This window comes from Carcharhinus amblyrhynchos, chromosome 19, assembly GCF_965287045.1.
Source record: "Carcharhinus amblyrhynchos chromosome 19, sCarAmb.v2.hapA, whole genome shotgun sequence".
NCBI classification, from domain to species: Eukaryota; Metazoa; Chordata; class Chondrichthyes; order Carcharhiniformes; family Carcharhinidae; genus Carcharhinus; species Carcharhinus amblyrhynchos.
In genome coordinates, this window is record NC_137342.1 from 31,504,864 (window position 1) to 31,519,795 (window position 14,932).

General features: G+C 39.8%; 1 protein-coding gene across 5 annotated transcripts in view; it reads right to left on the reverse strand.

Moving 5' to 3' along the window:
• The window catches only part of LOC145355416 (SRSF protein kinase 2-like), a 200,694-nt gene that overhangs the window by 105,791 nt on the left and 79,971 nt on the right, over window positions 1–14,932 (reverse strand). Inside the window, exons 1-2 of one of the 5 annotated variants that reach the window (XM_080207492.1) lie at window positions 7,276–7,361; window positions 7,086–7,149 (exon numbers count right to left, since the gene is read on the reverse strand). The exons of 3 other annotated variants lie outside the window; for them this stretch is intronic. In XM_080207492.1, coding sequence (XP_080063618.1) covers window positions 7,086–7,123 — 38 coding nt within the window. In that variant the 5' untranslated portion in view covers window positions 7,124–7,149; window positions 7,276–7,361. Of the gene's footprint in view, window positions 1–7,085; window positions 7,150–7,275; window positions 7,362–14,932 lie in introns of those variants that run through there. One more of the 5 variants, XM_080207493.1, reaches the window with a different exon arrangement.

Sequence of the window (14,932 nt, forward strand, 5' to 3'; positions counted from 1 at the left end):
ATCTTATGTCACACATTAATGCAAACCTAAAGTTCTGAACATGAATACCAGTCGCATTAAAAATGCAACAATAAATTGAGATGACATAAAGCGGGGCATCTTAGAATGAGGACTAATTGTACATTCTTGTAATAAGAAAATAAGACAAAAAATTCCATACAAAGGGTGGTTCTTTTGAACTCAACTAACTTATGGGTAATATTGTCTTAATTCTATTGAAATTAAAATATAATTTAAACTAAGAGCCATCTTATTTACTTTGTTTTTTTTTTAACCTTCATGATGGTACAATGTACAACAATGCTGATATGAAACTTCTAATCCCAAAATATTCTACCAGGGAAAACAAAGTGACTGGAAAATGAAACAAAATTGGATCAAAAATCAGGAAGCTCAGTTATACAATTTTTTTCAATATAAAAATTAGGTAAACTTCTTGTAATCCCTGGAAATGGTGGTTAAGAAATGCTTTGATAGAAACATTTAAAAAATGAAGGGTACAGCACAACCTCAGAGACAAGAATTATAAATTTAACCTGATGGGCAATTAGGAGCTTGTAGAGATTGGAGTGAACAGGTGAAAGCAGTGATACAGAACTTAATGGGTAATAGGGCACAGACTACAACATTTCAGAAAAGCAAAAGCTTGCAGAACATTAGAGGTCAAACTTCAAGGTGAAGACAGTACAGTGTTAGTGGTATGGTGAGATAGACAGGAAGAGGGGCAAAGCAACATGGCAAAGATGGAAGAAAATGGTCTTGATAACAGTGCAAATGCATGTAAGGTGATGGGCATGGGGGTTGAGCAATATTCAAATGTTCTGGACCATCTGACTCAGACAGGCTGTCAACATAGTTTATTGAATAGAGGCTAGAGATACCTCTGTGTTAACATTAAGCCAGATAAATTTTAACTCTTCAGATCTCAAGGTCAGACAAACTGTTAATATATTCCATTCAGGAAGAAAGACTCTACCAGAGGATACACCATCTGTAGCTAACTGAGGAAGTTAATGATGGTGTTAAATTCAAAGAAAATGCATACAATGTTGTGAAGATTAATGAGAAGCCAGAAGATTGAAAAAAGTTTAGAAACCAGCAAAAGAAAACTTTAAAAGTGGGAGAAATTGGAGAATGCGAGAAAACTAGCAAGATTTAAAAAATTTTTTTTTGACTGTTTGTGTGTCCTGCTTTTGTGGACTATTATTTCTGGGGCCTTTTCATTCCCTGGAATTGCCTTGATGACATAGGTTATCAATTTACTCCCCTTATAGCTCCAAAAATCAATCTGGGATTTAATCAAGAGCTAACCTATCAGAAAGAGCACTTTTAGATCTGCATGCCATCAATCACAAACATCAATTTCAGAAGTAACCTTTTGAGCTGTTCTGGGAAAAGTCAGTGGTTGTACAGAATAATAGTGAATAGAGGCCTGAAATAGTTGGTTGTTCAAAGTAGAAATTATAACAACACCATAAATGTACACTTTCTAAAATTTATAGTTGGGAAAATCATTTTTAAAATCTACATGAAAACTTCAAAATAAAGGTTAGATTAAATCAAAATTGTGAAGGTACAGAGAACTGTGTTACTTTGCTATTAATATGCACACAGGTTAAAGAGCATGCCATCAAAATCACAGCTTTCAATTAGAAATTGTAGTTTCACTGGCTCACTAATATCAATAACAACCAATAGTTATGCTAATAGAAAAAAAATGTAGAATATTAATCTAAATTTGATTTATCTGATTTACTGATACATAGGCTGCACAGATTTCCTATTTCAGCTTGGAGAGCAATTATCAGACATGTCCTTTTCAGGCACCATCAGTTCCACCAGACACTAGGAATCCCTTTACAAAATGAAACATACATTCCAACAACCAGTACTTCCAAATTGTATGTCATAGTGCTGGCAAACACAGGATCAATCTAGAATGTTCCTCAGCTTCAGAAACCCCATATCAGTGCTGCTAAACCCCAGAAACACCCTGGCCCAATGTTACAATTCCTGAGCACTCCTGCCTGTGCTGAAATTCCACAACCCTTATCCATGACAAAGCCCAATATCTCACTCAATGTCCAATAAAATATAGCATTGGTAGCACTGCCTTTAAAACTCTGAACAACCACCTACCCTCATCTCTGCACAAATACTGCTGATCACTTGGTCCCCATTTCCAACCTGATACACATTGCCTGCTATATCGTGGGATTAAAAAAAACATTAAAATTATAAGTAAATGAACACACTATAAATAAAAAGAAATCCAACACATACGGAGGATCTCAAACCTGAAACATTAACTGATTTCTAATTTGCCACAGATGGTTCCTGGTCTGCTAATTATTTCCAGTTTTTGTGTTTGGACAATAAATCAAAGCTACTGACTTAAAAGTTTTAAAACTGAAAAATGGATGAAGGAAAAACTGAACTGAGGCATCAATATAAAAATCATATTTAAAAATGCAATCTTGACTTAGTCCCTATGAATCAGTGACCCCAAAATTCATTGTATGCTACATGTATTCCCTTTAATAACAAAACATCGCATCTTCCAACTTATCACATAGACCACAATGGGAGATCCACTCATAAAAATGAAGGCATAAAGTTTCTGCTTTGGACTCAATTGGCAATCGAGGACCAAATTGTTTTTTTTTGGTCAAGTTTTTCCCTCAAATTTTCTGCATTTCAATGAACATAAATTCTGGAATGAATCACCATAACTAGGCAGTTTTAAAACATTTATATAAAAAAAAATCACTTTGTATACTCTGTGCCATTTGATGAATACAGCTGAAAACTGGTCTATTATAAAAAATGAGCATTTTTAATTCTAGCTCACCAGCTGTGCAACTAAAACAATAACTATTTACTAGTGATATTGGTAAAAAATTGTAATTTCTTAGTTAAGAAAAATTATATTAAAAACGTTTAAAACATGTCAACGTGGCACAGTCTTCCAACCTCTGGAAGGTTATATACTTCAGGGCTCCCTTGCAAGACTCAATGCAAGGCCTCTGCAGGAATTGCCCAGGCACTTTCAGCTTCCTGTTGGCAATTCCACAGCTCCCTGGGCCCTCGAAAAAGTCTCCAGTCCTGAGTTAGAGTCGGAGACTTCAGAGGATTCCAACTCACCTGAAGAGTTGCCCAGGAAATATGGGACTCAAAGAAGCCTAACTCCCAGCTATCTATATAACTGATTTCATGACATTACCAACCTTATGCCCCCTCCATCCCCATGATCCAACTGGACTATCCTACCACCTATCTACCCAGCATCCTGTTGGACTTAGCTTCAATGCACTCATTCACTAACTCACTGAAAGGCTACTTAAATGCATTAGTGAAGAGAGAGTTAAAAGAATAGGGCAGTTAGCGCTGTAAGAAAGCAGCATGGGTTGGTTTCGCCTGATGGCCCTGCTCTACAAACAAGGACTACCAGAACTACCACACCCTTTTTCTGAAGAGGTGCAGATCAGAACACTGGACCAAAGCTCGGGCACCGGGTAAGTAATTGCAGTGGAATGGATTGCCACTTTTCAGAAAATTCCATCTTCGTGTCTTTGTAGCCAAACAACACAGCTTAATTTAAAGACCTAGTTTGAAAGCCTGCTGATATGAATAATTAGCATAAACCTGTGATGATTAATTCAAGCTTGGGGGTGTGGCCAGTGTTGGAAGCTTAGCCAGTATCCAATATTATGTGTGTACATGGGCTTGGACAATTTTGAGTGAATTGTATTCAAACAACAGCTTAACTGAGCAGAAATGTCAGGCTAAAATGTTTTGCAGATTGCATTGCATGGAATCAAAATTTAAAATTTTCCTAAATGTTTTTCCAACATCTCTCCAACAGCATAACTCAAGGATTGGGCAGCACCTGCCAATCCACAGATACTAACTTTTATAGTTAGTAGACAAATGATCTCATGGCATTCCTATGTAGTCCACTTAAGGCTAAGGTCTTCCAACTGAATTTTTAGAACATTCTTCTTTTTCTGCATAAATATGAACAATGCAAATATTCAAAATCCTTTGCAGTTACATGCTCCAAGTCCTACACTTGATCCAGTTATTCAAGACTGAACTTTCACATTTGCAAAGCAAATATTAAAGCAAGTTTCCAAAAGAGTAAATTGTGCACAACAGTTTTTAACTATAATAATCTTATTCCATAAGTTGTGGATATCACATTGGGGAAGATTGTAATCTTGACACATAAAATAGCACTAAACAGTTCAAAATTCTCTATTTCCTTTAACATGTAATTGTTTTTCCATGTACTTAATTGCTAAGGTGGTAATCAGCTATTAAGATAAAGCCTGTACTTTACAATTGACTTCAACCCCATCAAACCTGTCTTTTAATCATCTTTCAATCCTTCCTCATCTTTCCAGAGGATATTTATTTGTCTTTTTATATTGTTTCTAGCTTTCTCTGATAATTTATTCCAAAATTCTAATAATGTGTGAAAAAGGTTCTATCCGTTTTCTCAGGTATAACATTGCCACACAATTTACCCAGATCAACTTCATCAAGCCCTTTTTAAATTTTGAAAATCTCAATTTTGTCCGTTTGAAGTCTTTTCTGAAAGGCAAAGAAGATCCAGGTTCCTTAATTTATCCTCCTCAGCACATCTTGGGATGCTGGTCTGTGGATCCTCTTGACATCCTCTCAAGCTTAATATTCTTTTTATGAGTCTCCTTCTTCCTCTTCTTGAGTTTTTTGCAAATGCCAGGTCCTTAGCAGTCATTTGCTGATCCTCTGAGTGCTATGATTTGTACTACAGTTGGGGTGAGACAGCAGGCCCCAAATCTATCCAAATCCAGAATGGGGTTCAAACCCCATGCTATTAGCACCAATATGATCCACGTTAGGCATCTAGCCATTGTTGTGCTGAGTGGCGAATTTGCTTCAGCTGCCTTATCATAATACATATATATCATGATCATAAAATCTATTCGAAATTGATGACAACCTGTGCACTGATGATGGCATTTCAATTAGCAACTCCCAAGTTAAAGAAACATTGGCGAGGAAAGAAAATAAGAACCAAGCCACAATTGCTGGGCCTGAGAGCTATCAGTAATTCCTGCTGAAAGCTATACATCTGGACGTCAATTGAGCACAAGATTGAAGCTGTTTTGTGATGCTAGTCAAAAACAGTACCAATGCAGTCTAGGTTCAGACATAAATAATGGCCACTTGGACGCCATACCAGAGCCCTAACGTTACACGTTACGAATTGGTACCTACAGGAGAATGTGGGAACAGGGAATTAAATTGAAGCTTATAAATATGCATCAACTTCAGATCAATATGAAGTTTTTCATTGTGTTATTGTAATATCTACATGAAAATTGCTAAATCTAGCACATCACCCAATAGAAGAACATCTATCACATCACCTGAAATGGCAAAATGCAGCAAAAAAATGATGGGGTACAAGAGATTGAATAGAATGTGTTTCCTTTACAATGGAAATAGCCAGACAGATGATAATGTTTTCTGGCATAGATGTGGACATACATCCCCCAATATATAAGTTTTGCATAAAGCATTTAGTGGACATACAATGCTTGTTCGCAGTGACAGTTATCTTGTCACACTGTTGGTAACACTTCATTTGCTATAAAACAATCCCATTGTAAGCAATGCCAGGGGGATCCACCTGCAATACATCAAATGTCTTACATATGTTGAAATGTTAGCCAAATACTGTTCATTCTTTCAAAAGATGTACCCTCTATCAAAGAGAGGAAGGGCAATTTTTGTATTTCTTTAAAACATGGTAATCTTCAGACTCAACAACAAATCATAAAAATGCTTTGCACAAGCACTGGTACTGGAAAGCGAACTTCAGTCTCTCTGGATGGCCATAACTACCAACTTAAAATAAGCCCATTTACATTATTTTACTGAACAATGGGTGTTGTAGAACCTTAAAACTGAAGTCAACTATTTTCTATGCATATAACCATGCTGGCCAAAAAGACAAAGTAAGATTTCCAACCACAGGTGAACAATTACATATTCCCCTTTACTGTACTTCAATTCACATTTCAATATAGCATTTGTTGCAGCACTCTCAAAGTAAAATGGAACACGGATATATTTTTCACAAATGAGCTGCTTTGTGATATCCAGTCAGTGCCTCGTGCAATATGTTAAACTAACTTCTTCTGAGAGTTGTAAAGATATGCCTTTTACCTAATGGCTAGTAATAATGTTAAATGTGCTAATATACTGAACATATCTTAAGCAGAAATGCCTAAAATGTAATTAACTAATTAGGTACAGAAAAACTGAAGACTAGTAGTCATGGTTGACTGAAAAGTAGATACGTACTTGACCAATTTTGAGATTAGGCTCCATAATAATCTAACTTCAATGTGGAAGAAGGTACAATTATAAAATTGAAGTGCTGGTAAATGGGTAATGCTACATGGACTTTTCAAAATCACTGCAATTAATTATTCCAATCAATATTTATTTTGGATTAGCAGATATAATACCATTGGATAAATACTACAAGTAATTTAACCTAACCTGCAGTCATGAAACATTACTGCATCTGCTGAATATTCTCCTTCAGAAGTGAAGCATGAAGCAGCAGCATGCCTGCCTCACAGAAGGTGGCTGACTAATCCGTGGGTTAATGATTTCAGATCCTAGAATACAGACATACTTTCTTAGAATCAGCACCTGAACGGAACTGAGAAGGGTTAAAATAATAAACGAGATGCTTCTCATTTAGTGTATGTCACAGCAGGAAAGGAATTGGGGCGGGCGGGGGGAAACGACCCTCTACTTAAATAGAACACTGACGCTCAGCACATTAATTGTCGCTATTTGGTTCACGTTATGGTTCTATTAAGCAAAACACGTAAGAGAGAGAAATCAATCAGCCTCAGAAAAGCAACAAGGCTTCAGAATAAGATTCTGAAAAATATGTTAACCAATGCAGTGAAGCTTTCTTTGCTGACGTTTGAATATTGGCAGCCCCCTTCCCTCCTTCTTTCAGATTTCTCACTGTTTTTAGCATCAATGCTGGGTGCAATGCATGTTTGCTGTACCTTTCTGAAGAGGACGACTTCCCAGAGTTAACTGACATCAGCAGCTCAATCTTCTGCTTCGTTTCTGGAAAAATTAGAAAACGTTCAGAGCCGAGCACCTTTAGTTTCTCTTTAAATACCTAATTTCAATATTTAGATATTTTGGCTAAACTAGGATGAGGCCACAGGTTTCAAATGCTTCTGCACGTACTGCAATTCACTGCTTCGGAAAAGAGAGAGAGAAAGACAGCAAAAGCTCCAGAGGAATCAGGCTTCACTAAAATATGCACACGACCGTTTATGAAAACAGGAAGTACAGTACCACTTTTTTCACAGTAGGGGTAGCTTTCCAGGCTGTACCAACGGACGACTTATATCATACCAGATGGAGTGATTATACACAGGAATACAAGTGCTGTCTTGATAGCTGAATCAGATGAACAGCTTGCTAAATTTATGATTTCTTCTGACCTCAATCTTAACCAATGAAACCAACCATTTTACATTAGTCCCCTCCCCTCTGCTGCTGCAAGTATTTCGTTGTGTCTTTTTTTGCAAATTGTGGGCAGCCAGTCATATTTTCAGTTTAGATAATGTGTTACAAGTACAATCTCAAGTGCCTGGTTAAGTAGGTAAGACAACACAGGCCTTTCAACATTTCACAAAGACATATGGAAATTACACAATTTCTGAAAATCTTGGGTAATTTATAATTATTTGCCTTGGTTTGCAGAATCATATTACCGGGAAAAGAAGAAGCTCTTCTTCCATTGGTATTTGCCAGAAAATGACAAAAGGAAGAAATCAATTAATGTATATTAAAATTAAAAACATGGTGGAAATTTCAAATAAAAACAGCAATTTAGTGAAGACGGAAGGTAACTGAATATTCAAAAAAAGGTTCACATTTCAGGTTAGATATCTTTAACTGAACTAAAATAGGCAGATGAGCCCTGTATATTGTGCTAACAAAAAGAGAGGTTAGAAGTATTGGAGTAATAGTAAAAGTCACAATCCATAGAACAGTCCCTGCTGAAACCCTTCCCCCTTCATCCCACCCCTGATAACGTCCAAGGTTAAAAATGCCAATAATACACAAAGATTGTGCCAGTCAAAACGTGCAAAGGCATCAGAAATATATTAAAAAAGTTCAAAATATTCTGAAGTCAATAGACTGAAATATTAATTTGTTTCTTTTGCCAGAGATGCTAATAGACCTCCTGATTTTTTTCCCAACATTTTCAGTTTTCATTGCAAATTTCCAGCATCCATTGAATTTTATCTCTGAAAAGGTGAACACTTAATTTATTTACTTCCAAAAAGTGAAGTAGGACAAACATATGATGAGATTAGAAGATCAATTGGGAAATGGCACTTCCAACATAGTTAATTTACATAGTTAGGTCCATTGTGAAAACAGGAGAGTGTAACAAAGAGGTACAAATAAGAGTGTTGGATTCGAAAACAGAAAATTTTTGAGAGGCAAGAAACGATCGGGCCCAAAATAACCGAGAAAAAAACTCAGCAACAGGATAGCAATAAGCAAAACTGAATCTTCAACTACACAATGTGATAGGAATGTATCTATTTTGCATGCTTCCCATCAGGTGAAAAGGAAATAATTGATGGGCATATTTGCTCAAAAAGACCAAAAGTAAATTAAAATTCAGATCCAATATACTAAATAAAGTAATATTCATAGTGCAATGAAAATTGAATAGGGAGATTAAAAGGACAAAAAAGACTTGTGGTTAATATAAAAGGGAACACAAACTACTTTTTATAAGAATGTCCTAAATAATTTTGAAGATAAGACTCCTCAGGGATGCAAAATTAATGTATTGGCAGAGTATGAAGATACTGTGTAGATTTCCATAACCAGGAAGAAAAGCAACAGGCACTTACAGCGGTTTGAATTACTCAAGGAGAGGCAGTATGGACTTGTAAAATGCAGATAGCATTTTATTAATTTAGTTGAACTTTGATGAAGTAACTGAGAAGGTTGATGAGGGGAATGTGTTGGACTTGTCAATATGAATTTTAAGAAAGTGATTGACGAGGTATCACAATGGACAGTTTAACAAAATTGATGTTTAGGAATAGGTGCGTCAGTATTCAAAAACAGAAAATGCTGGAAAATCTCAGCAAGTCTGACAGCATCTGTGGAGAGAGAATCGAGACGTTTCAAGTCAGGATGACCTTCATCAGAGCTGATGAATAGCTGACGGATCAGTAAACAACTGGATTAAAAGAATGACTTAAGGACAGAAGGGTGGATGGTTGTTTTCTGACTGGAGGGGAATAGACAGTGGTGGTTCCCCAAGGATCAGTGCTAGGACCGTTGCTGATTTGGATCTTAGAATACAGAGTAAAATTGCAAAATTTGCTGATGATATTAAACCTGAAGAAATGACAAACAGTGAGGATGATGCAAGTTAGTTGTAATAGGTTAGAATAATGAACAGACAAATGGTAGATGGAAATTTAAAACAGAGGCAATGCATTTAGAAGGGATAAGGAGAGGCAATGCAGATTTAAATGGCACAATTCTAAAGAGCATACAGGGATAGAGGGGTCTGGATGTGCATTGATCGTTGAAAGTGGCAAAACATATTAATAGAGTGGTTAGAAAAGCATATGGCATCTTGGATATCATAAATAGAGACATGGAGTACAAAAGCATGGAAGGGAGCAAAGATTTACCGGAACGGTTCCAGGGATGGGGGAGTGGGTTAGTTTTTTCCCTCTCATGGCCGTCACATCTTTCCCAAGTGTGGTGATGAGAACTGGACACAAAACTGTAATTGAGATTTAACCAGAGCTTTATAAAGGTTCAGCATAACTTCCCTACTTTTGTATTCAACACGTCTATTAATGAAACCCAAGATCCCATTTCTGTGAGTTGAATAGGCTGAATGAGCTTCTTCTGTGCCAGCAAGGGTCATAATCTTATCACAAATTTTTGCATCAGTACTGACAAATAACAAGTGGACCACTAAAGAGCAAGCTTAATAAACTCACTAGTAATACAAAAATTAATTAACTCACTTTACTTCAACTTTTACAAAGAAGGCAGTGAAGTAGGCATTGGTTTTTAAAAGGATAAGTACAATTGAGACAGAAAGGGAGAAAATAATTGACAAATTAGTAAACCAAAAAAAGGATAAAAACCTCAGGTCCAGATGGTGTACACTCAATATACTTTTATAGAAGTGAACTAATGTTGAAGGCTAGTAAATGTTGTTCCTATGTATTTATACGTATATGTAAAAAAGAGATGGGAAAATCCTGGGAACATAACTAGGAGCAGGAATAGGCAATTTAGCTCCTCGAGTCTATTCTGCCATTTGATACAATCATGGCTCTCTCATCTCGGTCTTAACTCCATGTACCTACTCATTCACCATAGCCCTTTAAATGCTTACTATTAAAAATCTGTTTCACCTCTTCCTTAAACTCCCAGCATCCACTAACCTCTCAGGTCATGAACTGCTCAGTCCAATAACCATCAGAGTAATTTCACCTCATCTCTGTTTTAAATCTGCCGCCCCTTATCCCAAAACCATGACCTCTTGCTCTAGATTGTCCTTCAAGAGGAAGCAGTCTCTCCACATCTACTTTGACAATCCCTCTTATCATTTTGTACACAACAATTAGATCTCTTCTCATTCTTCTAAACGCCAATGAGTATCGGCCTAAACTGCCCAATTTTTGTTCATAAGACAAGCCCCTGACTGATGGAATAAATCTAGCAAACTGCCTCTCAACTGCCTCCAATTCTCAAGAAAGGGGGCTAAATCTGTACACAATGTTCAAAAGCAAGTCTCACTCATACTTTATAGTAAGTAATCTCAACACCAAGTTAAAGTCCAACAGGTTTATTTGGTAGCACAAGCTTTCGGAGCGTTGCCCCTTCATCAAGTGAAGGGACAATGCTCCAAAAGCTCATGCTACCACATAAACCTGTTGGACTTTAACCTGCGTCTACCCCAGTCCAACACCAGCAACTCCACATTTTGCTTTATACAGTAGCAACAACACTTCACTTTTATATTCTATTTCTTGAGCAATAAATGCCAAGATTTCATTCAACTTATTACCTGTTGAACAGAATAACAGTTTTCGGCGATTTATGCACCCAATCCTTCTGCGCTGAAGTACTCCAAAGTTTCTCTCCACTTAGATAATACTTTTCCTTTGTATTTTTCTTAACCAAATGGATGACCTCACACTTAGCCACGTTGAACTCTATCTGCCAAATTTTGACCCATTCATTAAACGATCAGTGTGGGGGGAGGGCAGGCAACCCTGAATGAAGGGGGGTTGGGCAACCCCGAGTGAAGACCAGAGTAAGTGGGCTAGGAGATGCAGAAAAACAGGGTTGGTCAGAGAGACAGGGAGTGGAAGTGGAACAGGACAGGAAAGAGGGAGTGGCAGCACAGAGACAGAGACCAGGCTCAGAAAAGAAGGCTAAATGTTCTTAGTCCTGCAGAGAGACATTTGGTGGCAGAGTAGGGATAAAAATGAGAAGATCACGAGTTTCCCAACAATTCCACTGATGAACAATCTTGTCAGAGGTTGGGTCTGACCAGGACCAGGCTGCAAGCCTGGCTGAGCTAAGTTAAATTGACTATGCCACCACATGGTGGATCAGCCCTCTATTGAAGCCAAAGCCAGTTCATTGCCTGGAGGTGACTTCCTTGAATATCATAACAGAGGGGAAGGGGCCGTTGAACAGCAATAGTAATGCTTCCTTCAAATCTCAAACTCTAGTGATGAAGGTGCCAGAAATCTACAGCTGCAGGCTGTCTAAGGAAAGATACACCTTCCACATTGTTGGTCTGGTAGCTGTGTCTCCTGGTGGGGTTGTTGGTGAACATTGCTGAAGGTTGGACTTTCCACTTCCCTGTTCTGCCTGCCATACTTAATTGGACAAGGTTCCAGAAATTGAACCCAATGTTGGGGTCCTGACAACGTAAGCAAATGTCATACCCGAGAGCATAAAGAGATAGCAACTGGAGAGGAAAACAAAGAGAGAACATGCACAAGGGAGTGGATAGCAGGGATTTGTGGGTAAGCAGGCTTTTAAACAGCGCCCGGTTTAAAAGGAGGTCTGGTGTAGACAGCGGGCAGTGGAGTGAGAGGGAAGCAGAGTGAGCTACTAGGGCTTAGGATCAAAGGGCTTTGGAGAAAAGGGCCAGGTAAGTTTGCGTTGAAATCGGTGTTCAGTAGTACTAAAGGGAATAATGGAGGGGCATGTGATGTGCTGTTTCTGTATGATGTGGGAGCTGGTGAACCCCAGGGTCCTTCCCAGTGACCATGTCTGCAGTAAGTGCAGGTTGCTGGAGGAGCTCCAGCTCAAGGTAGATGAGCTGGCCTCTGAGCTACAGACACTGAGGCTCATCAGGGGGAGGGAGGGTGCCATTGATAATGGGGTGCAAGAGACATCCACCCCCCCTAGACTGGCTAACTCTAAGGGTCAGGAACAGGAGGGGGCTGCTGAGAGGAGGGAGGGTGGGGACCGGAGGAAGGAGGGTGGGGACCAAATGCCTCAGCCTGTCAATCTGCATAACAGGTTTGAGGTTCTTGCTTCCAGTGTGGACAAGAACGAGGGAGGTGAGGTTGGTGAGCAAACTACACATGGTACAGTGATGCGGACATAGGACATAGGCAAAGAGAAGGTGAAAAGGAATGTAGTGGTAATTGGGGATAGTGTGGTTAAGGGTATTGACACTGTCCTTTGTCACAGTGACAAAGTGCACAGAAGGGTGTGTTGTCTGCCTGGTGCTCGGGTCCAGGATGTCGCATCTGGGCTGCAGAGGAACCTGGAGTGGGAGGGTGAGAATCCAGTTGTTGTAGTACATGTGGGTGCCAACGACGTAGGCAAAATGCGGACTGAGGATCTGGGGAGGGAGTATGAAAAGCTGGGAATGGAATTAAAAAGTAGAACCGACAAGGTGGTTATCTCTGGACTACTGCCTGAACTGTGTGCAGACGGGCGTAGGGTTGATAAGATTAAGGAAGTGAATGGGTGGCTCAGGGATTGGTGTGGGAGGAATGGGTTTGAATTTATGGGGCATTGGCGCCAGTATTGGGGTAGGTGGGACCTGTTCAGGTGGGATGGGGTTGGCCTGAACCGTGCTGGGACCAGAGTCCTGGCGAATCATGTAGATAGGACTGTAGATAGGGCTTTAAACTAATTGGGAGGGGGAGGGTGCGAGGGTAGGTGAAATTACAGGGTCTAAAGTAAAGGAGAGGGTACAGGTAAGGGAAGAGGCCAAGGATGTCCCAATAATAAAGGGGAGTAGGGGGCGTGAGTAAGGTTGGTGGTGTTCCGGCAAATAGGGTACAGGTGAAGGCTGGGATGAAGGCACTTTATCTGAATGCACGAAGCCTTCGGAATAAAGTGAATGAGCTGGTGGCGCAGATCAGCACAAATGGATATGATCAGGTGGCCATTACAGAGGCGTGGCTGCAAGGTGACAGGGACTGGGAGCTGAATGTACAGGGGTATCAAGTGTTTAGGAAGGATAGGCGGGAGGAAAAAGGGAGGGGCGTAGCTCTGCTGATTAAGGATAGCATCAGGGTGGTAGTAAGGGATGATATAGGAACCAAAGAGCAGAAAGTGGAATCGTTGTGGGTGGAGATTAGGAACAGCAAAGGGAGGAAGACGCTGGTGGGTGTCGTCTATAGGCCCCCAAATAATGATCTGGAGGTGGGGCGGGCTGTTAACGCGCAAATAAATGCGGCGTGCAGGAATAGAACGGCAATAATTATGGGGGATTTCAATCTACATATTGATTGGTCGACCCATGTTGGACGCGGTGGGCTTAAGGAAGAGTTCTTGGAATGCTGCCGGGATAGTTTCCTTGAACAGCGTGTGTTGGAGCCGATGAGGGAGCGAGCTATCTTGGATCTGGTGTTATGTAATGAGGCAGGTAGAATTAGGGACCTTGTGGTGAAGGATCCTCTTGGGAAGAGTGATCATTGTATGGTGGAGTTTCTGATGCAGATGGAGGAGGAGAAAGTGGGTTCCCGGGCATGTGTCCTTTGTTTGATCAGAGGGGAGTATGATAGGATGAGAGAGGAATTGGCGAATGTTGATTGGGGGAGCGCATTGGAAGGTAGGTCTGCTGAGGGACAGTGGAGGATCTTTAAGGACATCTTTCTTGGTGCTCAGCAGAAATTTATTCCGATGGTTAAAAAGGATCGTAGGAGGAGAGATAATCAGCCGTGGATAACGAAGGAGGTGAAGGAAAGTGTTAAATTAAAAGCGGATGCGTTTAGAGTAGCTAAGAGTAGTGGGCGAGAAGAGGATTGGGAGAGGTTTAAATATCAACAAAGAATGACGAAGAAGTTGATAAAGAAGGGTAGGATAAACTATGAAGCTGGGCTAGCGCTTAATATAAAAAAGGATAGTAAGAGTTTTTATAAATATATAAAAAGGAAGAGGCTGACTAGGGTGAACGTTGGACCCTTAGAGGATGAGAGGGGGGACTTAGTGGTAGGGGATGGGGAAATGGCTGAGGCCTTGAATAACTTTTTTGTTTCGGTCTTCACGGAGGAGGACGTGAATAATTTGCCAGGTGTTAGCGATGGAAAGATGGTAGGAGTGGAGGGCCTGAATGACATTATTGTTACTAGAGAGGCAGTGCTCGAAAGACTGGAGGGACTGATCGTGGACAAGTCCCCAGGACCGGATGGAATGCATCCAAGGGTTCTGAAAGAAATGGCAGAGGTGATAGTGGATGCCTTGGTGATTATTTTCCAAATGTCGTTGGATTCCGGGGAAGTGCCGGAAGATTGGAAAACAGCTAATGTTACGCCGTTGTTTAAGAAGGGTGGCGGGCAAAAGGCAGGGAATTATA